General features: G+C 46.4%; 1 protein-coding gene across 1 annotated transcript; it reads left to right on the plus strand.

The window, feature by feature from the left end:
- Positions 1-24,612, plus strand: SBSPON (somatomedin B and thrombospondin type 1 domain containing). The gene is made up of 5 exons (XM_045896396.2): positions 1-287; positions 9,919-10,113; positions 18,630-18,720; positions 20,353-20,529; positions 22,904-24,612. The coding sequence occupies exons 1-5, from the start codon at positions 74-76 to the stop codon at positions 23,019-23,021; spliced, it is 795 nt and encodes a 264-aa protein (XP_045752352.1). The 5' UTR covers positions 1-73; the 3' UTR covers positions 23,022-24,612.
- Positions 24,613-25,309: the final 697 nt, after the last annotated feature.

Genomic DNA, 25,309 nt, shown 5'->3' on the forward strand with positions numbered 1-25,309 from the left:
CCCGCCGCTCCCGGACGCGCTCACCACTCTCCCGAAGCTCTGCGGCGTGGCAGGCGCCGCCGGAGCGCTGGCCATGAGGACCCTGTGGATGGCGCTGTGCGCGCTGGCGCGGCTGTGGCCCGGGACCCTGGCCGGCTGCGCCGAGGCGGGGCGCTGCTGCCCGGGCCGGGACGCCGCCTGCTTCGTGCTCGGCTGGAGGTTGGACAGGGTTTACGGGACGTGCTTCTGCGACCAAGCCTGCCGCCTCACGGGGGACTGCTGCTTCGACTACGCCAGGGCATGCCCAGGTGGGTGGCGGGGCCCGGGGAGGGGGGCGGGGGGCGCCAGCCCTTCGCCAGCAGCCACGGGGTACAGGATCCCACACCAAGAACCGCAGCCCGGGAGCCAGGATCCCCCCGGCCCCTTCCATCCTGGCGTGTCCGGACCGTCTATCCTGGCCTACCCCTCACCCCTCCATCCAGGTACACCTCCCTCCATTCTAGAGTCCGCCAGCCTCCTTCATCTAGGTGCACTCAGCTCCTACCCCCCACCCCATCCTAGAGTCCTCCAGTCCCCTCTCTCCCTCCAGGTACACCCAGCTCCATCTATCCTAGGGCCCTCCAGCCCCCTCCATCCAGGGATCCTCCAGTACTCTCCATCTACACATAGCACTCTAAAGCACCTCTCCCCATGAGAACCTGGATGGAAGGGGCTGGAGCTATCTGTTCTCCTGGAAGTGTGTGGGGTTCAGGAACTCCAGCCTGATAAGGCCCCCTCCTACCTGGAAAGATGGCATGTCCTTGGGCCAGGCTCCACTGCGTTCATTCTGTTAACCTTCAGGGATCTTCAGGGCCTTGTGAGCCGTGCAAAGGGAAGGGATGTGTAATTACCCCACTGGGTGCCCAGGGCTTGCTCTGGTAGGGTACCCACTTCTGCAGAACAAGTTCTCAGAAGACCACAGCGGTCCTCACTTCTGGACTCCAGCATGTGCCACAGCCCCTTTCTCCCAGGAGGTGTTTGATATGCTCGTTGAATTCAATTTTATCTCTATAGCATGATGAAGGTTTTTATCTGGGGGTTCCTATTATGTTTTAATCCTGCTGGTTTTCCTGTAGGGTCAGTCTTTTGCATCTTTCAATTTCCCACAGTATCACAGCCCCTGGTAAGGGCTCAATAGATGCTGATTTAAGTAAATTAAAAGATGAAGAAATGGTGAGTATAGTCCTAAAGAACAAGGTTTACCTGAGAGAAGCCAGCTCTAGAAATAAAAGTAACCTTGTTCCCTGCTCATATGCCTCACGTATGTTAGGGTTTGGCCTCAAGGAACCCTGCGTTGATATCCACGGCGTCTTCTTGGGAGAATAACCCGCAGGTCCGTGTCATTACTTGGGGAATCGGATGCCCTGTCGAGAAGCTGGAAGAGGCCACCAGCCAGGCAAGATAGCACCCAGATCTTCTCCTGAAAGAACACAATTGAAAAACATGAAGATTTTTTTGATCCTGTTTGAAAGCTAATGATTAACCTACAAATATTGATCCTCTTTTTGATAAGCCTCTCTCCCTTTCCTGCTTCAAGGCCAGGGTATTTTACTACTCAAGTAAGGTGAAGAGTCAGTGTTTTAGGAAATGCAGTCCCCCCGGGCCCAGGGTCCCCAGGGTGTCCGAAGAGCATTCGATGCAAACTCCTGTCTTCCCGTAGACCAGATAATGTGCCCCGCCCTGTGGGAAGCACAGGGCTACAAAGAAGATGAAGACACAGTCTCTGCTCCCTACGAGTTCACAGTCAAGCAGGGGACTACCCCTGCGAACCACCTACAACATGCTTGGTGCCCAAATGAGGGGTCCAGGAGGCTAGGAAGGGAAAACTCGGAAGACCCAAGGGATTCAAGGAAAACTTCCCGGAGGAAGTAACATGCAAGCATGGTCCTGGAGAATGAGCAGGAAGTCTCCAGAAGGGGAAGGAGAATTCTAGCAGGAAAGCATCACGTGGTCACTCGCAGCACCTGTGGTGCGGGAACTGGACTCGGTCCTGAGGCTATGCTGGTGGACAGGGCAGGAGGCGAACCCAGGTGGACCCGGAGAGACTCAGGCACGGAAGAGGCATGCGTAGAACAGCCCTGGGTCATGAGAAGAACTGGCTTTCCAGTGAGGGATGGCAGAGTCCTCAAAGTCTTCATTTGGTCACAAATAAATCCTGTCTTTTCGGTGCAGGAGGTTGAACTGTTCAAGCAAAGAGCCTCTCATTGGAGCGGGGATGTGTTGGGTAAGGAGGAGCAGAGAAGAGATGACCTGACCATCTTGGGAAGGTCTCAGCAAGGAGTCCTGGCACCTTGGCGCCTGAGGAAGAGCTGCGAGCGAGTGGAGGGCATGGGAGCTGAAACCAGAAAAAGAAAGGAGCCCAAAAGAATTTTTAAAAGGAGCATATTCAGCCTAAACTGCCCTTCCCCAGGGAGTTAGCGGAGGCCCTCAAAGGCCCTCGAAGAAGCAGACACGGGACCGAAAAGGCTCCTCGTTGAGTAAATCCTCTGCGCCTGGAATTTCTGGGGAGGAGAGGAGAAAATAGAGACGGTTGGAAGTTGGCCACTTGGAGGTTGGCCTGCTTGCTCTGCCGAGCTGAGGGTGAGAAGGGGCATGGCGGAGCCAAGATGCTCCATCTCCTTAGCTCCGGCCAGGCGTCCTGGCTGTGCACTCTCCGCTGGTCTTGCCGGAGCGTTGTACAGACTCGGGAGCTGGGGTGTCCCAGGGCTCTCCCATCACTAAGTTAACATGAATGGGCAGCACAGGGACGTCTGAGCCCATGGCTGTCCGACTTCGGGCTGCCATCTGCCACATCTGCTGTGCATGGTTGATATTGATTCCTAAATATATCAACATTCGGCAGCTCAGGGCCCTCCAGTCACTCCGTAGACATAGAACCATTCTGCCCCTTAGGATCTCTTCTCCTTACCCAATGTTATGTTACCTGTCGATGCCATCTGAAACCTTTTTGACTGAAATTATGTTACATGTGAACCAAAAAGCTGTGTCAGTAGAACTAAGAATGCCTTATTTCTCTGCCTTCTGATTTTTTTCTTCTTTGTAAAGACTTTTTTTTTTTTTTGGTGTAGCTAAGAGATGAAATACTGGAATTTCTTTTTCTAAATAGGACTTTTTATTTTTACTTAGTCAAAATAAAAATAAGTTATTGGATCTGTGGAATTACTGAACTGCCAAAAATATCTGTTCTGAAACAAATGATCTCAGAAAAATCTCATTATGATGTTGGTATTGGTTTCAACATCAATTATATATCTCTATACCCCTCCCCCCCCAAAAAAAAGGAATAGAAAATTCTCCATTGGCTGTGCCTGACCAGGGGAGAGGTAAAGGAGGACACAGATCCAAGTTACCTGCCCTGGACGAATTTCTTAGAAGGCTTCCTTTATTAGGCTCACGACGCCCCGGTCTCTAGCTCATCACCTGGGTTCCTAGAGTCTTCATTCTAAGATCATAGAAACAGTAGGCTGCACTGGATTTTTTGATGAGCAAATTCAGGAAAGAGTAATAATGAACCCAAGGGGAGCAGGGCAAACATTGAGTAGCCCATGTGAGCCAGTCTTTTCATGTAGATTTCCCGGGGAATCTAGAAACCTAACTGGCCCAAATCTGCTAACCACATATCTGGAAGGAGAAAGGGCAAGTGTACTGGAAAATATGGGCTCTAAAACTCATGCAGAGGAAGGATGTCACCGTCTACGGTGATTTAGAAAAGTTGAGGCTTTACTGGGAACCATAGCGGCCTGAGAGACAGCATGTGGCTTCCCCTGCCTTTGTCTCTGTAGGAAAAATGAGCAGGGCCTGGCGCCAGCATTCAACATGACTTGACTTTGCAGGCTTGGGCCGCAGCCCTGGGCATTCAGTGGAGGAGGGTAAAGTTGTTAACCCTTCTGCCACACTTCCTCTGTGCCAGGCACCTCACAGTTCTAGTCTTACTTAAGTCTCCCAACCCGCCGCCGTGGTCATCAGAGCGCTGGGAGGTTGGGAGATTCATCCCAAGTCATATGGCTAACAAGTGATGGAGTGAGATTTGAACCCAGGAACTCTAAGTCCAGAGCCCTTATGTTTAAATGTTATGCTTTGACCCTCCAAGGACTGAGGCTTTATGAGAAGCTGTGTACTTGGCAGGTCAAGCCCCAGATAAATACTGGTAGAGTGAGTGAGCCTTCTCTCTCCTTTGACTGATACTCCTCAAGGGCAAAGAAGTGTGGCCTGCCCCCCCTGAGAGCCATGGTGGTGTCACTGAATTATGTTTGTCTCAATAGCCCTAAGGGTCATTCCACCAAGGGGATGTTATCTGTGGCTGCAGAGGGCGCCCCCAGCTGGGCTGGAGCCACTTGTCCTTTTAAATATGACTCTTTCCTTCCTTGTCTACAAAATATGTTTGTTGCAGAAAACTTGGGAAATACAGAAATGCACAAAAGAAGAACACAACTCACCTGGACACTGACTACCGAGTAAAAGCATAATTATCTTTGTGATTTGTATGCCCTTTTTCTCTGGGCTTACATGGTGTATAAAATTCTGTTTTTTTCTAATGAGGGAGTCCTTTTTATTGTCCCTCTAGGATTTCATGAACTTGTCCAGTTAATATCTCAAAAGAAAACAAAAACCCACTGGGGGTCAGATAACATGGTTTCTGCAAGAGGAAAAAAATACTTGATCATTTTATTGGAGCTTTCAGAGGGGGCGGTAAATAGGCACTTGGGCAATGTAGTCTCATTTGACCTTCAGGGAAGATTTGACAAGATTTCTCAGAAAAGGGGATACATGAGGAAAGACAAAAAGGCCTATGACATTTAAAATCATGTTACCATGAGGGTGTGTGTGTGTGTGTGTGTGTGTGTGTGTGTGTGTGTGTGTGAGTGAAGGGGCTGTTTTATTTTTCTTCCGCAGAATGTCAAGAAACAAAAGCTATTCGTAAATGCTACTGGTGTGGGTAAAGTGCAAGAAGAATATTTTCGTAGCAGTGACTTAGGACTATTTGAACTTAACAACGTGAGGGAGAAAGCACTTGCTCGTGGGTGGCCTTAAACTTTTAGGGGGCAAAGAGCCAAGCAGGCAGGGCCAGATCCGTGATTAGCCAAGGAGACACTGCATGAACATGAGGGCAAGGTTTTATATTAAGACGAAAGAGCCCAAACTCTATGTAGGAAAGGAAGGATCAGCTGTCAGCTCAGTTTGTTGCTGTGAGTGTGTGTGTGTGTGTGTTATCATCAAGAAAAAGAGTAGAAGATGGGTTTTTTAGTTACCTTTTGGCACCTAAGACTGAGGATAGTGTGTGTGTCTAGTTCTGGTTGCTCCTGCTCACAGAGGCTGTGAATGGACCTGGAGAGGGCCCACTGGTAATTCTGAGGTGGGGGGTGGCTCTAGAAAGATGGGTCCCACAGCTAGAGTCATCAACCTGAAAGGTTCCTGCTAGAGAGGAAAGGACACCTCCTGAGACATGAAGTCCCTGAGCTGCATGGATAAGATAAACATAGATGGTTTTTTTTTTTTACCATATTCTGAAATTCTTGAGTGAGGGAAATTTGGATCAAATAAGAGGAAATACCGCTCCATGCCACTGATAATAAAATGAAACAAGCTTGTTATTTTCAAGATGTGGTACTGGCAGGAGCTATAAATGGATTTAAAAGCATTTGAAGGATTTGTGGCTGCCAGGAGAGGCTGGGATCTACATAACCTGAAGGCACAGAAAGCCACGCTCCTTCCAGGGACACCTTTTGGGGCCGCCATTGCCGGGAGAGCCCAGACAGCTCTTACCTTTTTAAGAATTCCCATATTTTTGGGGCGCCTGGGTGGCTCAGTTGGTTGGGCGACTGCCTTCAGCTCAGGTCATGATCCCAGAGTCCCGGGATCGAGTCCCGCATCGGGCTCCCTGCTCAGCAGGGAGTCTGCTTCTCCCTCTGACCCTTCCCCCTCTCGTGTGCTCTCTGTCTCTCATTCTCTCTCTCTCGCAAATAAATAAAATCTTAAAAAAAAAAAAAAAAAAAAAAAAAAAAAAGAATTCCCATATTTTTGGCTCTGGGAGCTTCTGATTTATTTTGCTCCTGTCCTTTAGCCGGCTTTCCTTTCCCACTCTGGAGCCTTAGTCAGTGCTTTGGCTTCTAACTAATGATATGAACCAACCAGAATCTGTGTCATTGTAGAAAATTTGTTTAGGAAGGAGGAGGAATTTGTCCAATGCCATTTCTTTCATTCACTCATTCATTCAACAAATATTTATTGAGCACCTACCATGTGCCAAGCACCAGGCACGAAATGAAAAGCTCAATGACAATAAAAAAGTAAATAAATATGTAAACTATGTAATTATGAATTAGGGAGATATTAGAAAGCAAGGAACACTGAGCTCTGAGAGGAAGTAATTTTCAGGTGTGGCAGGTGGGAGGCTGGAGGTGGCACTGGGAGAGTCCTTAGATAATCTGGCCAGAGAAGGACTCCCTGAATAATTCATCTGGGACTTAAAGGATGAACCAACCCCAGCCGTGCCCCATGTGAGAAGAACATTCCCATCAGAGGGACACACGACCAAGGTTCCGGAGTGTGAGAGAGTTGGTGTAAGGAGGCCAGACTGGCTGGAGCTTGGAGCAGGGGGGGCACCTCCAGGTGGGAGGGGAGGGACACAAGCTGGCTCACCCAGCACCTTGTCGGTTGCAGCGAAGAGTTTGATTTTTTTCCAAATTCAATAGCAATGCACTGAGAGAGTTTTAATTATTATTATTATTATTATACATTTAAAGCTTAGTGGAAAATCTTTTAAGGTACTTGTACTTGGATATGACTGGCTATCCCTGTGAGGACATGTGAAAAGGTGCTCTACTCTTGCTTTGGGCAGATTCCCTACTGAAATATATAACGTATTTCTCTGTTGTTGGCCATTCTCCTCGTGGTTGTGGTAGGGACATTTGATAACCAGAAAGCTCTTGAGGAAGAGGGACTAGCCAGAACTCCAGAAAGGACTTGATAATTCCTTGTACTCTGGATCTATCCATTATCTCGTTTCCTAGTGAGCTGAGAGCCAGGCTTGCCCACTGGGCCTAAAGCAGGAACTTAGGGATCTATGTCTCTGTTCTTTCTGTGCCTACTTCTCTGTCTCTGCTCTTATTGCACTTCTTGGGACCAACTCCCAAATAAATTACTTGCATTGAAATCCACGTCTTTATGAGTCTGCTTCTGGGAAACTCCACCTGAATATTATATTGAGTTTAAACAAAGGAAAAAAGAAAACAGCTTGCCGAGCATTCTGGCATCCGTTAAGCCTAAGCTTCTTTTTCTTCTGAAAGGGATGGGATGATGTCATTAAGTCCTAACCATTAGGACTTTGGGAAGCTGGGATGAGCTTGGAGTCAGGGATGATCACGTTGCTCACTAGGTCTATTGGCCTCCAGTAATAACTAGGGAAATGTGAAGATTGAGAAAGTCAGATTTTAAGAAAGAATATTTTGACATGCTGGCTATAGATGTGAATACTAATGGAATAATTCAAAGGAAATGTGTGTCATGCAGCTGTAATATATGACTTGAGATGATAAATCTGTCAGAAGTTCTCGTACTTCCCCTAGCCTCTGTGGCCAAAGATCTCTTATGATCTATGATGAATTGCACTCCAAACAATCAGAAGTTCACAAGTTAATCATGAATATAATCTTTTGTGTAACATAGGAATAAATACCTCAGATTCGCCTTCCAACTCGAAATATTTTTTGGAACTCCTTTATACTTGTATAATTCTATGTGAACTTTTTTTCATTTTGTCTTATAATGAAGCTGTCAAGATGATGCTCAGGACCCAGAACTTTCTGATTTTCTTTATGAAGCTGTTAAAGTCATGGATTGGAAATATGAGACATAGCATTTTCCAAGGTCAAATGTTAACTGATAGGAACAACAACTGATTCAGTGATTCTGTGATTTGGGGATGTTAATTGTGGAGCAAACCAAATAAAATAAATAAACATTGCACATGAGACACAAATGTTGAAGAAATACCGAGAAACTAGCTTCTTTCAGAAAACTGTCCCCAGTATCATCTTTTACCGTATGGATAGAGTGTCTTCAAACCGAGGCCATATTACTAAATTCTGAGTTAATGCCACGGCAAAGTTGTATTCTATAGTGATGTCCAATGTTAATCTTTTTTTTTTTTTAAGATTTTATTTATTTATTTGCGAGAGAGAGAATGAAAGACAGAGAGCATGAGAGGGAGGAGGGTCAGAGGGAGAAGCAGACTCCCCGCTGAGCAGGGAGCCCGATGCGGGACTCGATCCTGGGACTCCAGGATCATGACCTGAGCCGAAGGCAGACGCCCAACCGACTGAGCCACCCAGGCGCCCCCAATTTTAATCTTTGAAATAAGTGTCCCATTTTGTTTTTTTAAAGTATAATATTAAGCGTCGTTCAAGGCCAACACATCAGGGCAAGACTAACTAGGCTCAGGGATGAAGAGATTTGGGTGACAGAGAGAGTTGTTGGAAGACTTAAGGCCAGAAGGAGTGCTTCTCATTCAGCTCCTAGCCCAGCAGGCAGTCTCTTTCAGTGTGGCTCTAGGGCCCAGTGAAATCATGGGATCATGAAAATAAAAGGGGAAAGATCCACAAGAAATGACAAGAGCAGAAAGTGGCCTGTAACTGATTTTCCAAAAGATGTGTGTGTGGCAGGTATGGGCGACAAGTCTCACGTGCCTCACCCTTGCTTCCTTACCTACCTGACGTGGGACGCCTGTGAGTTTTTAGATGATTAATAAAAGCATGTTTTAAAACAGTCTGAAGTTTTTGAATTACTGACAGATGTTTATGTTGTATGGGACCCTTTTCGTGTCAGGGTGAGCTGCGTGCTGCCAAAGGATTGGTCTTCCAAAATCCATGAACCCTAAAGAGAGTGTGCTGAGAGGTCAAATGAGTTTTCAAGTACAAACTGTCAGCAGTCCAAGTCAAGATTTCAGAGAAGTTAGAGTGCTTTTTTGGTGAAGACTCTGTAAGCTTGAAAGTATGAGGATGGTAGGGAAAGTGGGTCACATTTTGTGGGAAGGAAAGAATTTGGGCCTCTAGTTCGGAGGTACATCTGTTGTTTTCTTATTCTTTTTCTTATAAACAGTCTCAAGTCCTGAAGTAATTCCACTGAAAAACTCATTATATTCATTTTAAAAGATTTGTTAGGACTTTCAATGGGAAAGTTAAGTATGCAACCACATAGATTTTCCAGTCATGGCCAGAGAATTGTCACTATAGCCAAATTCTTGCCCCAGACCTGCCCTTCATGCCTGACCATGAAAGCCCAGTCTTTACCTCTGTAGGCTCTCATTGCTCTTCGGCAAACCCCAACTCTGCTGTGTAGGGGTCTAAGAGCCATGGAGGATGAGAATAGAGCGCCTAAGAGAAGTCCCAAATCTAGAGGTCCTTTGGGGTGGCCCTAACCCATGACTGATGGAGAGACACACTTGGGGATAAGTGACTTGGGCATTTTCTTTTACATTTTTTCCCTCGATGCTTTCTACAATGAATACGTATTGCTGTTACAATAAAAATGTTCTGGTAGGGGAGGATAAAGTTATAATCAAGGAACTGTAAGAGCAAAGATCTTACCTAAGCCCACGGAGTATGAGGAAGTGCCCGAAGGCGTCACTCTCTTAACTCGGGGGCATCCCTGGCTCAGACCCACCCTCATGACCCCAGAAGAGCTGCCCATCTGCCCCGAAGAGGTGCGGGGTACCAGCTAACCATCCCTGTCCACTGAGCCCTGCTGAGACCGTGCCGCCCTCCCCACCCCACCCCACCCCCCGGGGCGCAGTCAAAGCGCGGTCTGCGAGGGCTAAGCTTGGCTGTTGGTGTTGGCGGCGCAGCCTGGCGGCGGCTGGGCTCACCCAGCCGAGAGTCCCATCCCCGCCGTGCTGTTTTTCAGCTCGCCCGTGCATCGTGGGGGAGTGGAGCCCCTGGAGCGGCTGCGCCGACCAGTGCCAGCCCGCGGCCCGCGTGCGGAGGCGCCGGGTGCGGCAGGAGCCCCGGAACGGCGGCGCGCCCTGCCCGCCCCTGGAAGAGAGAGCCGGCTGCCTGGACTACTCGACGCCCCAGGGCCAGCACTGCGGGCGCTCCTTCGGTACCGAGGGTTTCACGGTGGCCGCCTTTGTTGTCTGTGTTGACTTTGCATGTCGTCCTCCCCTAAAAGGCCATGTGCCGGGCGGGGGGTGGGGGTGGGTGGGGAGTTCCGTGCGCGGCGGGGGAGTGGGATGGGCCCTGCCACCCAGATAGGAAGCGCAGGACGTGCCTGATAAAGAAGTGAGTGTCAGCTGCATCAGGGCCTCCCTACTCCACCCTCTCCGTGGTCGGTGTGTTCTTAACCCCGGGATGGCCCCCCACTTCTGTGTGTGCCCTCCGCGGAAAGGACACGTGCGTTGTGATGCTTGGCAAACTCAAGCTGGCGACAAAGGACTTTAGGTAGGATGACAGTGTTTCACACCGGATAGTAAGTATCCATAAGGTAAGTATTCATCTTGCACCTTTAATTCCTGGGTAGTCAGGTCGGCTCATCACACACGTGTGAAGGTAATAGAAAAATTATTAATTCCTAAGCAGTGATAAATTATTCTCATAAAACACCTGCTCCTCCTCTCCAGCTGACTGCACTGGGGCTGATGTGATCAGATTTGTGATTTGAAAAGATCATTCTGGTTGTGGAGTGGCCAGTGGAGGGGCCAGAATTCCGCCGATGAATGAGTCAGGAGCTGTACAAATCTCACAAAGAAATAAGCCAAAAGACCAACACCAATGTGTTGACCTCGATTGAATCTGATAGCACGCAACACTGACTTCTCAGGATAACAAAGGTCATGTGTTTTTCATAGGAACTTGGAAATGTTTATACCAACATGACACTCATCAAGCCATTTTGCTCCTTTTTTTTCACTCTATGCACAAATATTTATTAAGAGTCTACTGGTTGCCGGGCACTGGGCTGGGTGCCAGGGTTCCATTGGTGACATAAGCTGACGTGAGCCTGCTGTCATGCAGATCGCGGTGTGGTGGGGGGTGGGGGGTGATAATCATGATCTTAGGAAATCAGTCCCAGAAAATTACAGCTGCAGTTTGGTGCAGCTGATCCTGAACAAGTGAGTTGTCTGGAGTTATGAGTGTGTGTAATAAGCTGATTTCCATAGGTCTTGGGGGAGGGGGGGAGCCACAGGAGTGGAGAAGGGAAGGGACTTCCCTAAGGAGGGGGAGGTAAGGCAGAGAAATGTACAACTTCCCAGACAGAGACTGGCATGATGTACCAGGTAGTCAGGTATAGGGGTTCGAGGGATTTGAGGGCTGATGTAGGAAAAACCGGACCACAAGAGGCGGTAATCCACAATAAGCTTTTTTGGTTGGTGCTTGGACAGAGTTGCAAGAGAAGCGGAAGTCCAGAGGCTATGGTGTGGGGACCACCATCCAGAGCGGGAGGAGAGGAATCTGCCAGGGGCTCTGTGTCTAGGGGATGGCAACTAAGCAGCATGGTCGGGAGTCTCTGGGTCAGAGAGTTTTGAAGGGCAAAGGGTGGTAGCAGCTTGGGGTCTTACAACTCCAAGGCTTTTTAGCTCATCGATGGCAGCAGATGCCAGGTCTGGTTTCACAGGGTATGTAAAGCAGGCAGGGCCTAAATGGCTAAAAATCTGCTTGTTTGGCAATTTTTAAAACAATTTGGGGGGCGCCTGGGTGGCGCAGTTGGTGGAGGGGCCGACTCTTGGTTTCCATTCAGGTCATGATCTCAGGGTCATGGGATCAAGCCCTGCATGGGGCTCTGTGCTCATTGGGGAGTCTGCTTAGGACTCTCTCTCCCTCTGCCCCTCCCCCCATGTTCGCTCAAGCACTCTCTCTCTCAAAATAGATAAATGAATCTTTAAAAAGAAAAACAATTTGGATGCATAAAAATTTGAGTTTGCTGCCAGTAGGCTTTGGGGCTAACAGTTGTCAGCCCGCTGTGCAGAAGTAAACAACCTAGAGACCATCTTGGGCTCATCTCTCTAACCCCGGGGAAGCAAAGGCCCATTTGCGAGGCTGAAGGAAGGCCGGAGTCTGGGGAACACAGAGAGTGGGGCTGGCATTGAGAGGGGAAGCGTCTGTCCTGAGCTCTGCATTTAGGATTTTGGTCTTTATCTTAGGAGCCCTGGAGAACTACTGTAGCATTTTCTGATGTGGTCAGATCTATGATTTGAAATGATGCCTCTGGTAGGGGAGTGGCTAATGGAAGGGCCAGGGGGGAGGTGTCTCGTGGACATGGCAGTCAGATGAAGCTCCCAGGGAAATAATTTAGTGCTCCCAGAAACAGTCGTGGAACAAAACCACAATCAGCTCACGTACTCTGCAGAGCCCGACAGAAAAGGCTCGGGGAGGATGTCGTTGTAGGACATTATTGGTTTTTTTGGATGACTCTTAAAACCTATAGCTGATCTATCAGGAAGCAGCTGCTTTGCTCATTTACTGGGTCTGGCTGCTAGAAAGGAGATCGTAAGTACGTTTGACTCTTTAGGGCTACACCAGTCTGTCACAGAACCCCTTTGCAGCCCCGTATCTCTTTATAACAGCATAATGCAGGTCACGGGAAAAGGGACAGGAAGGTCAATGAAGAGGACGCTATGGAACATGGGCCAAGGGCACCAGGGAGCACTGGGCCCACACCCTGCCCCCCAGGATTCTCGTCTCTGCATGGAGGTGTCCTCTCCTCTGTCCTCTGGGCAAAGCTCCCCGGGCCTGTCCATCTCCACATGTTCTCGTGTTCCCAAATTACCCCTCTCACCCACACTTCCCACCAAGCTCCAGTAAGAGGATTTTATAAAGCAGCAGTCTTCATAGGTGACTCCCCGCAAGGTGTTCGTGACTTAGAAATAACACCAACAGGATAGATCTGTGCTCAGTGGCCGCCTTTCCTAATAAGGTGAGGTAAAACCCGGTTTGGGAAGAGAGGAGAAATCTCTCCTGGCATTTGCAGCCCTGACTTGCGTTCCTGAGATGCACGTTCCTATGGTAATTCCGTGGAAATGATGACTGCTATCACAAGCTGGGCAGGGAAGACAGGACCCCTCGAATATTCCAGCAGGGTCTGCCTCAGCTGGGAAATTGTTAGAAAGGCAAGTTCCTCCGGCCTCACCCAGACCCACGAGATCAGGGTCGCTGGCGCTGGGCTTAGCACAGTGCTTGGAACCGGGCGTCCAGGGGACTCCGCTGCTCACCGATGTTCCAGAAGCGCTGCTCTAACCCAAATGTGGGTGCACACCTCTTCCCTCAGCCCTTGACTCATAGCTGGATCCCTTACATGCCACTTTCCTGAGGGCAGAGGCCCCCAAATGCAAAACAGGGGTTTAGTCAGGAAAACGTGGGGTAAATCAGACCATTTTCTCTAAGGAAGAATTTCTCAGAGGCTTTCTTATGCTAATAAGCATTTTCATTCTACAGGAGGGAGATAGGATATGCGATGCTTTCCCACCTTATTGGATTAAATGGCCCCTTTCCCTAGGGGATCTCACCGAATCACTAGTGTTCTGTGGAATACACCTGGGAAAATGATGGACAACAAAAGGAAACAAGAGCAGTGACGCGAAAATGCAGTTTGGTGGATCACCCTGAGCCCTGTGTCACCGCAGTTCCCACACATTCATTTACGTGGGTCATTCATTCAAGGTTCACTGAGCATCTACTACAGCCAGCGCTATGCTGGGTTCTGGAGATGCAGACTCGAATACCGAACCTATCAGCCAACTCCAGCTCAGGGTGCTGAGCGAGCGCCGTGATAGAAGGATGGGCAGATTGGTGTGGAGGCACGGAGGAGGAGCACCCTCCTCCACCCGGGGCTCTCAGTCGGGCTGCGCGGCCACCTGTGCCCGCCTCCCCGCTCCACTGGACTTGCTGCTGGCAGGGCGGGAGGCCTGGATGCAGGGCGGAGCAGTCCCTCACAGCTGCAGGGCGGAGAGCTTTTATCGACATTACTGATTCAGTGCTCATAGCGATCCTGTAGGAGAGCGTGCTTGCTTCCCACGGCCACTGTCACAAATTACCCCAAACGCTGTGGCTTAAAACAACTCAAATGTATTATCTCAGGGTTCCGTGGGAGAGAAGTGCAACCCAGGTCACCCTGGGCTAAAAGCAAGGCGTTGGCAGGGCCTGCATTGCTTTTAGGGAGGCTCTGGGGTAGAATCCGTTTCCTTGCCTCTTCCATCATCCAGAGATGGTCACCATTTCTCTCCTCAAGGCCCTGCCTCCTCCTTCACAGCCAGCTACATTGCATCTCTGTGCTTTCTTCTGTAGTAACACCTTTCTCTTCCTCTTTTTTTTTTTTTTTAAGATTTTATTTATTTCTTTGCCAGAGAGAGCACAAGCAGGGGGAGCGGCAGGCAGAGGGAGAGGGAGAAGCAGGCTCCTCACTAAGCAGGGAGCCGGATGCAGGGCTCGATCCCAGGACCCTGGGATTTTGACCTGAGCGGGAGGCAGACACTTAACCCACTGAGCCAGCCAGCCGCCCCTCCTCTTCCTCTTTGAAGGACCCTTGTGATTACACTCAGCCCACCAAGAGAAGCCGGGATCATCTCCCCATTTTAAGGCCAACTGAGTAGCAAACTTCATTCCATCTGCAACTTTAATTCTTCCTTATGAAATAACATAACATATTCATAGGTCCTGGGGATTAGGGTGTGGAAATCTTGGTGGGGCCAGTATCCTGCTGACCTTGAAAAGCCTCATTATCCTTGAGACCAAGAGGACATTGGAGCTCAGGGAGGTAACAGCATTTGTGAAGGACTTTCAGAATCTAACACTGGATCTCAGGGCTCTAAATCCTGCAGGGTTTTCCCTCTTGATATTGCTTTGCTGCTCCTGTTATCATTGGAGCTAAAATTGCAATTGCAGGTTCTGGTAACTAAGTATAGAACTAGAAAGGCTCTGTGAGACCTGTGAATGAAACAGGATCACCGAAGCTCTCTTATTAATGATCAAGTAGCTATTGAATTTTTTCCATTTCCTTTAATGCAGATCTTGACTCTATCTTTACCATAAAAACAAATCCAAAAAGCCCTATTATTGTATTAGTTGTACATCCTGACTCCTCCTAAAAGGAGATCGATGTGTATCATAAGCTGTATGCTTCTGGGCCGCTGTTATTTGTCACATTTTCATTCTGTTCCCTTTTAACGCTGTATCTACAGACCACTGGTTCTAAGCCTACCTTGGTGACAACCCATTGTGTCAGAGGGCTTTATGAAATTCCCTGAGCAAATTCAATTTATTTTCATGTTCAAAGTAAGTATGCGTGGTGCCCTGCTTTTAGAAGTGGAGTTGTAAAACCGAACAATGGTAGGCTGATAGGACTCCAGAAAAGTTGGCAAATGGCCTCTTAACACAGAATCTATTACATTTGGATATTGTTGCCAGGACGGGGGAAGATGGGGGACCTGGCTTTTATTGCGAGGCTTTGTCCCTGGGCACCTGGCTATGTTCTTCCACACATAAGCAGCAGTGGGACTGAAGGCAAAAATAATTTCTAAATTACTTACCACTCTTAAGTAATGGAAATTAAACTGGGGGGAGATATTAAAAAGTCACGCTGGCTCAGAGACCCCCAAGCAATGTGGCTGCTGGTCTGGTTTCTGGAGGTTTCTAGTTCAAGGAGGAAGTGCCCCCTCTCAGTAGAATGTGCCACTGAGCCAAGCCAGGGCTCGATGGGGCAGGACACAGAAGATATAAGGCCGGGGGTTCCTGGCTGGCTTTTAGGATAGGTCTTACGTACTGCAGAGGCTTGGCACTGAACGTGGACAGGAGATTGAAAAACCAGAAGCAATCTTCTGTGTTGGGGTCCTTGCTTCATCAGTTACTGTGAATTTTCCCTTCCTTTAATGTCCTTGAGTCTCAGTTTTCTGAGAACACATCAGAGCACCTCTTCACAAAGCTTATGTGGGGACCAGTCACAGAGGATGAGAAGGTACTTTGTAAAGAAGCAGGCTGGAAACATACAAGGTGCTGTCCTAGCAGGCATTAATCTGGGCCCACCGCGAGCCCGCCCCCCACCCCGGGAGCCCCAGGCCCCATCCCAACCCTCCCCCTCTCCCAGGGGGGCCTGAAGGGACACCAGGTAGGGGCTCACAATGTTCCTTTCCTCCTTTAAAGTTACTTCATATTAAGGACACATTAGGGACAGAAAGGGAAGATAAAACAGATGGGAGCCTTGAACATCTTCCTTAACCTCTCTGTGCCACAGTTTCCTCATCTGTGGAATGGGGAAATAATAGGACCTATCCCAGAGGGTGGTTGTAAGAATTAAATGCATTCACACATGAAAGGTGCTCAGCATTATGCCTGGAAACTTAGAAGTGTATCATTGTTAGCTTTCATTATTATTATTATTATTATAGAACTTTTTCTAAGGATTTTATATCAGATATTATAATCATATACTTGCCCTTTACCTCCTAACCTCATTTCCCCTCCCTGCCCCAAGCTATATATTAAGTGCGTTGCCTTTGAACTTCTGTAATAATACATGCGGTACAAATAAGGAAATCAAATACATGTTTTGAGCTAAAGAAACACATCCTGAAAATTTCATAGTTTGACTGGTCCAGTGCCACGTGGACTGAGCAGCAATTGTATTCTTCACTTGCTGAATAAACTCTTAAATGCGTCAGAAGAACAGAAATGGAAACAATACGTGGGAAAGCGAAAATCCTTTCAATGTTTGTGTTCCAGAGAATTAGATCTAAGAGAAACAGTAAGTTCCTAACATACATGCGCTCCCTTGTTCTTTCTGATTCTGTCCACAGGTTTGGGAAGTCCCAAAGCTATGGTCACATTTAGAAGGAGTGGCATGTTCTCTGGAAAACAATTAAACTTGTTAGCGCAGCAAGGAAGGATCTCACAGCTGGGACTCTGAGGGCTAATGCTAGATGGGAGTAATTTTCACACCAAAGAGATTAAGCACCAAACTACGTAGGACAAGAAGGATACCTGCAACTCTCAGGAGCAGGTGACTACCTGGTGTTTGGCCACTCTGGTCTTACGTTCCCTAGTCATAGCAAAAGGCCTCCCTGAGAAAATCTAAAAAAGAATTCGGGCTGCCATCTTGTGGCCAAAAGGAGCCAGTAAGGGGCCAGGGCAAATGAACACGTAGGCTTGACGCATCTGTTTTGCAGCCCTCTTGCCATTTTGCTCACATTGATGATGACTCTGGCAGCGCACGAGCCAACATCAGCTGGTCTCTACCCTTCCTGGGACGGTCCAGTTTCTGAAACGAAAGGTAGGAAGGATTGTTGAGTCATCTCAGCCACAGGGCTCAGTGTAGGAACAGAAGACCACAGGGAGGTAGGGCCCGGAGGCTTGGTGGCAATTCCGTGACTTCATTCACTCATTGAGCCACCATTCGTTGCCTATGTACTTACTGAGTGTGTCAGTGTGTGAGGGCCACAGTAATGACCAGGGCAAAACCCTGCCTTCCTTGAGTTGACCCCAGAATGGCATCGGGAGGTTATCTGCAGGTGCTGTACGTACCTAGCATCAGATGCTTCCCCACACTTAGCGGCCAACAGGAAGGAGGCATACAAACAAAATCAGTGAAAGGAGAGAGCAGAGGTGGGAGGATTCCTGGCTCCCTTTCTTCTCTCCGGGCCAGAGCGTCGGAGTGGGGTTGGGGCTGGGGACAGGGAGGGGAGGGGAGGACCAATCCGACTTTCCTTCCTCACACCGCCCCACCCCCCCACCAGGCTGAGGGTTGACATGGGGAGGATGCTGTGCTGGCCGGCACCAGGCAGTCACCCTGAGGCCACAAGGCAGGTGGGGAAGCTTCCGGGCTGGGGTCGCGAGGACCTTATTGGGGGGGGGGCACTCACACCTCTTCCCTTGGTACTTCTGTTTTCTCCTTTTCACATTTCCTCTTTCTCTCTCTGGTGGTCTTTTTTTCTCCTTACATCCCCTTTTCTCTCTCTCTTGTCTTCTTCCTCTGTCCTTTCTCCCTCCTATTCTACTTTATTCTTCCTGTCTTTCCCTTTTCTCCTCCATTTCTCTTCCTTTCATCTTTAAAAACCTTCTCTCCCGGAGTGCCTGGGTGGCTCAGTCGTTAAGCGTCTGCCTTCAGCTCAGGTCATGATCCCAGGGTCCTGGGATCGAGCCTCGCATCGGGCTCCCTGCTCGGCAGGAAGCCTGCTTCTCCCTCTCCCACTCTCCCTGTTTGTGTTCCTTCTCTCCCTGTGTCTCTCTGTCAAATAAATAAATAAAATCTTTAAAAATAAGTAAATAAAAATCTTTTCTCCCTTTCTCCATTCCCTCCTTTTCCCCCTGACTTACCTGCATCTTTCACTACTTCCTCTTGGTTTTTATTTCTGGCCCCCCTTCCTCCCCTTTCACACAGTATCAACTTATTACCAAGGGCAAGCCTGCCTGTCAGAGGCCTGCAGTTCTCCCTGCCCATCGGCATGCACACAAATCTTCTTCGAACTGCGTTCTGGGGACACGGTAACTTGGCCCTGTTCCATTCCTGGTGATGTGCCGCGGCCCTTTGCACTTAGGGATGGGGGGCTCGAGACAGGATTGACATCAAGTTTGGGAAAGGTCGTTCCGAGTACTTTAGGCTGCATGTGTCCAACGCCCTTCTCTCTTTCCTAGTCCCTGCCTTTATAACTACCTCTGCATTCAACAAGGAGAGAACAAGACAAGCTGCCTCTCCACAGTGGTCTACAGTCACAGAGGACGCCGGGTAATTTAGTGTTTTTGTTTTGTATGGTTTGGTTTGGGTTTTTCAGCTTATGCTTTTCCAGGTGTATGGCCAAGTCAGCCCGCAAAGCTTGTCTTAGTGTGATGGGGGTTCTTCTCTTACTTGTTTGTTGACTTTGGGTAAAACATGACTCTTTACCACAAAGCTGGGACCTACTTGTCTCTTCCATTTTTGTGAGGCTGCAAAGATTTGTCTCTGAGGTCTCATCAACAAGAAACACGCTATATAAAATGATGGTATCACTTCATCAATCGTACTCAGGATGTTCCTCTTAGAGTCATTAGGAGAATATGGACTCTAGCACCACCTGTGTTTGGTTAATTTGAAAGTGGCCCACACATCAGCTCTGAGAATTTCTGTCAGGACAGAAGGCACAGCCTGGGTAAGCCATGGTTACCTGAAATCCGTTCTTCAGCTGTCAGCAGAGGGACCCCAGTCTGCTGCATGTTCAGACCACCCCCACCACGGCCATGCACTAGCCGTAAGACCCTGGATGTGCTGTCCCACCTCAGGTTTTCTTCTTGAAAAATGAGAATATGAACGCCTACCACATGGCGTTGTAAGGAGAATTTAATGAGAAAATAATGAAGAGATGTCTGGGTTAAGCTGTCGGACTAAAGTTAATTGAAGCTTCGCCATAGAATTTCTTACCTCACTACCTAACGGTACCTAATAAATGGTCTACCCCTGTTAAAGCTCGCGGAAGCAGACCCTCCAATCACTTTCCATCTAACCTAGGACAGCTCATAATTCTATGGATAAGAAACTAGCCCAGTGGAGCTTAATTAGAACCAAAAACACAACATGCAGGAGTTTTACTATGTTTTGCTTCCCTGAAGAATTGTAAAATTATGTTGCTTTTTAGTACAAGACTCTAAAGTATTCACCCATGTCTGGATGCTCCCCCCAGGCCTTCGGAGTCTAGTCACTATAGTGCTAGAGATTTCCACAGTTCAGTGTAAGGTGACACTAGGCTCTGTCACAGAAAAACGTCTCCAGCTTCCCATTTCCTTTTATCTGTGATGCCCAATATAACTTTGATGCTTGGATTCAAGTCCAAACTCATCATTAGCCCAGATCCAGCAGGTGAGCTGGGTGGGGAGCATGGGGAAGGTCCCTGGGAACATCTGTGGGGCAGAAAGTCATGGGTGTCGGGCAGGGCACTGAGGACCAGCCCTCTAGGGGCTCACACATTCTCAGACTTAAGACTCAGCAAGTTCTTACTCCATTTTCTCTTATTCTTTATCAGCAAAGTTATTAAGTGCTATTTTCTTACTGAAATGTGCTTTTTATACACAATGTGGTGGTTAGATTAGATAGAAAACAGTATATCCAAATTTCTGCAGACTCCTGTTGACCAGGTAACTCAATCAGGGGTTGGAATAGAGCCCCAAGCTTCACTGTAGTTGCCAGTCGGGCACCGTCCATCATCACAGTTCGGCAAATGAGAAACTTTACAAGGCATTCTGTGGCCAGTGCATTGCCTGTGAGGATGCACCAGACCACGTTCTCCAGTCCATCAAATGTCCGTGGGGCTTGCAGGCTTCCTAAGACTTTACAGCGTTAGGCTGTCTCTCATTACGGCAGGGGCAAGTGTCCCGTTTTCTGCTCTAGATACTGTATGGAGTTCAAGACAGAGTCATTGACTCATCACTGCGCTATGGAAAATCACCCCCTGACTCGATGGATGCAGTATCTCCGAGAGGGGTACACAGTGTGCGTCGATTGTCAACCCCCAGCTATGAACTCTGTGAGCCTTCGCTGTTCCGGAGATGGCCTGGACTCAGATGGGTAAGGGAGGAACACTGGTTGAAGGACGTTCCTTATTTTTCATTTGAAGAGATCTGTCCTGTGTCCCGAACAGCAGACTGTTGTTACATAGCATATCAGGGCGTGATTTGGGAGTCTAAACACCAAGTAAGGAGAACCCTCTGTCTAGCGATTCCTGAATCCAGGGCCCAGTTTACACTATGGGACTCAGAGGCTCTATAGCAGAGATGAGTGGGTAAATTTGGATATAGGGGTTCATATCATGCTCCCAAATGACCACTGGAAACCTGATCACTCCAAAGCAGTGTTTTGAAAACCACTTGAATCAGAACCTCTTGGGATGGTGATTCAAAAAATTCAGATTCCTGGGGCACCTGGGTGGCTCACTTGGTTAAGCGACTGCCTTCAGCTCAGGTCATGATCTCAGGGTCCTGGGATCGAGCACCATGTCGGGATCCCTGCTCAGTGGGGAGCCTGCTTCTCCCTCTCCCTCTGCCCCTCCCCCCCACTCATGCTCTTTCTCTCTCATAAATAAAAAATCTTTTAAAAAAATAAAACATACAGATTCCTGAGCCCCACTTGAGATGAACTGAATCAGAATCTTTGGGGGTGGATTTTTTTTTTTTTTAAGATTTTATTTATTTGAGAGAGACAGAGATAGAGAGAGATAGGGCATGGATGGGGAGGAGAGGGAGAAGCAGGCTCCCCACTGAGTAAGGAGCCCCATGTAGAGCTCGATCCCAGGACCCTGGTATCATGACCAGAGCTGAAGGTGCTTAACTGACTGAGCCACCCAGGTGCCCTGGGGGTGGATTTTTAACCATCTTTTAGGTCAGGAGTAGGCAGATAGTCGATAATTTCAGCTTTGTGGGCTCTCTGGTCTCACTGCTCAACTCTTGCTATCACAGCATGAAAGCATCCCTAGACTTTATGTGAACAGATGAGCTTGGCTTTGTTCTAAAAATACTGTATCTGTCGGGGCGCCTGGGTGGCTCAGTCGTTAAGCGTCTGCCTTCGGCTCAGGTCATGATCCCAGGGTCCTGGGATCGATCCCCACATTGAGCTCCCTGCTCCGCGGGAAGTCTGCTTCTACCTCTCCCACTCCCCCTGCTTGTGTTCCCTCTCTCGCTGTCTCTCTCTCTGTCAAATAAATAAAATCTTTAAAAAAAAAATAAAAATACTGTATCTATGGACACTAAGATTCGAATTTCATATAATTTTCATGTGTCATGACATATTCTTCTTTTGATTTTCTTTAAAAACAAAAAACTATTCTTAACTCACAGACCACACAAAAACAAAGGGTGGGCTGGATTTGGCCCGTGGGTTGGGGTTTGCTGACCCCTGCCCAGATGATTCAGTCCCACAGCAATGTTTCAGAACCACTGCCCAATGGGAGTAGTCCTAAAACCATGACTGAGAGGGTGGTAGGCTCAGCTTTGCAGGATCAGAAACCTACAGGAATCTATAGATAGTCCAGAAGAATTGACTCTGAAAAATCTATCCCAATCCTATACTCATTTATCAGTTAAATCTGATAATAACACTCTTCCTAAGAGAAGAGTAGACTTCATGCTGGTCAGCTATTGGACAAAGACCAATTTAAGTCACACGTGGATTATGGTTTTAAGTATGTCAGGTGGAACTCGTAAAAATACAGATTAGAAAGTAAAAGAAGGACCTTCCCAGCTAGTCATTACTCCCATAGTATATTTTAATATTTAATAACTTGAATTTATGTTTACTAGTCACTTGTGCCTAATAGCCTTTGTAAGGAGTACACCACATCGATAGTAAAGTAGGTAAGACATTCATATCAAATAGAAACCAAATCTTTAGACTTAATATTTTTCTGAATATCTCATCCATATTTTGTCTTTAGGTGAATTTGTAATTGAATTTGTCCTCAGAAAGTACCTTAAACCCTGGCTGAGATTCCAATGACTTTAAAAGTAATAATTTCAACAATCTGGCTTTGCTTTTCCTGCTTCTCCCATTTTTTCATTATGGAATCAAAGAGTTGAGGATTACAAGAGCTCATTTGGGCAGACCCCTCTAATTTAAATATACATGAAACAGGGACCCATTTTCCTTTATGTAATACTTCGTATAGTCAGATCAAGTGGGAGAAATGAATACAGTAACCTCAAACTGCTCTCTCAACAAGAGGGTATCCTCAAATAGAGATTAATTTGTAACTTGTTTTGATGGAACCCCTAAGAAGGGAAACTCAGTTTGTGATCATTTTTTTTTAATTTCAATTTTTAATGCACTTTAAAACTCCAGGTATGATAATTCTTTGATCAACAACAAAACACCTCAATTTATGATCCTGTAAATTAGAATTTTTTGGTTTGCTTTCAGCGTAACTAACATTTTCAAAATATCGTTTCAGAAATCAAACTCTCCATTGGCAAGCAATTGGCAATCCTCGATGTCAAGGAACTTGGAAAAAAGTTCGGCGAGTAGATCAGTGTTCTTGTCCAGCTGTTCACAGTTTTATTTTTATATAGATTGCGATGTAAATATTTCACAGTGTGTTTGTCAACATGCTAAACCTAACCAAGTCATGTGAAGTGCTTCATAAACCTTCAAAAATCATCTGGCCAAAGTCCCTAGAACACTTGTTGTTGCCACACTCCGAAGTAGAGAAAGAAAGTGCACGGGCCCATTCTCAAGATGCCCAGTACCTTTGTTTTTATGTTTACTACATTGAGGACCTACCCTAAAGGTTCCTGTGGTTTTGTGACCTTGGCCTTCTACAGAGTCCTCTCATTCAGAGGTCGCCCACACAACACAGAATGCATGTCCATTTGCACTAAAATGACTACAATATGGTCCATTTATTGGTGAGTAGTTGTCATTTAAGGGCATCCGTGCTTTGAATCTTGCATTCCTTCTTTCTGTTCTGTAATCTCTTAAAAACTTCTCACTTGAAAAAATGTATACAGATATATGTATACTCTCACACGTACAGATTCCCATATATTATTCCATAAATTGTGAAATAATGATTTTAAGAAAATAGTCACAAATGATTTTCACAGGACAAGTTAAGATTTAGTAAGCGTTTTGTAATGAAAAGCCAACAGCTATGTTAAAAACACTTTTTTGAAGAAGAAATTTTCTTTGGTTAATTGACAATCAAATGTTCATTCTAGGTCAATAGAAGTTCCTTAAATGCTATAATTTTCATGAAGAGAATTTTGGCACCGATGAATGAAACAATGCTTTAATTATGAAAATTTTACCATCATTAGCACCTAAGATTATTTCCAAGGCTTAAAATTTGAAGCTGACTAAAATAATCTTTCAGATTTAAGTTTAAACTAACTTCAAGCTTAATTGAGGTAAACTTACTACTTTTTTTCTACAGCATACATTTTCTCCTGTTTGGGGTAGAAGGCAGTTATAAATTACGGAAGACGTGGATTTTATCACAAATGCGATGATCACACACACACACAGAAGTATTCGTCTTCTATTTTATGATTGGAAAACCAGTGAGCCAGAGACAAAGTGGCTTAAGGATGGGTTATTCTGCAGGTCAGCCAGAGCCCACTCTCAGTTTCTCATCCAGGACTCACTCAGCTTCGATGAAAAACCTGACTATGCCAAAGATAGCTGGGAAAGCTAAGTCCTTTTCAATTCTGAAACAAATTTTAAATTTAGGGTATTTCTCTGGAGAACTGCATCTTAAAATTTAAACTCCTGCAGTTTCATTTATATAAAATATTATTCACTAACAAATGATTTACTAAAATACATATTTCTTGGTACTTACGCGTAATGACAAGAATGACAATAGCAGACTTAATAGGGCTGGAAAAGTCCCTAATATTTAATGCTGAGGGTAGCAGTATTTCTGACTATATATTCATTTAACTGTCAGAGTTGTTTTTATGGTAAATTCTTCAGGGATTAATAATAAAAAATTTGAGTCTCATCAAGGTTAGGACCTTAAACTGTAAGTTCAGTATTAACATTTTAAGACCATTTCTAACCTTTGTAAAGCAAGATTTTTGAAGATATATCTGGGTAATTTTAATGTTACTTAATTAAAATTTTTATACCAGTTAATAAACTCTCTGTTCACATTTTTAAGAGGTCTTTACTTGTTTGACTTGAAAATACCAACATTTTCTGGACTGGTCAGAGAATGAACAAAATTTCACCAAAAACAAAATTTAAAAAACCCCTCAGAATTGATAGGCATACATATGGAGACTATCAGCCATAAAGCTGCTGTATTTATGGTTCCAGGGTGTGTTATATCATTTAACATATTTGAGTTGTATAAAATCATTTTTCACCTTATGTATTTAGTTTTTAGTGTTGGCCATTTATTACTTTCACAGTGAAGTATATTTTTGTTATTTCTATTCTTGAGAACAACTTCATAGGCTAGAAGACTTAACTATTAGTGTTTTTTAAAAGCTTGTTATTAATTCTAACGGAGTCCTAGGAAACAGTTCAGAACTGAAAATTGTAGTCCAAGCGATTAAGGAAGAACCAAAAGTTTTATTTTCAAGGTTAAAGATCAAAGTATTTAAGAACTCTTCAGTATTCGTTCTCATTGAGTACAAAGGGCTGGCCCTGCCACAGGCATTCTACAGTGATATGCATACCCTAGAATTACTTAATAGGTTGATTTTTCAAAAGTGTACGTGGTAATTTGAACAAAAATAAATATACCAAAAAATTATATGTGTGTATATATATATATGTTTATATATGTGTGTATACACACACACACACCCCCAGGAAAAATGAAGAAAGGAATTAGGGATGGTGATCACTC

Source organism: Mirounga angustirostris, unplaced genomic scaffold (genome assembly GCF_029215605.1).
Source record: "Mirounga angustirostris isolate CCGP_5_RB_7025 unplaced genomic scaffold, mMirAng1.0.hap1 SCAF_4, whole genome shotgun sequence".
NCBI lineage: Eukaryota > Metazoa > Chordata > Mammalia > Carnivora > Phocidae > Mirounga > Mirounga angustirostris.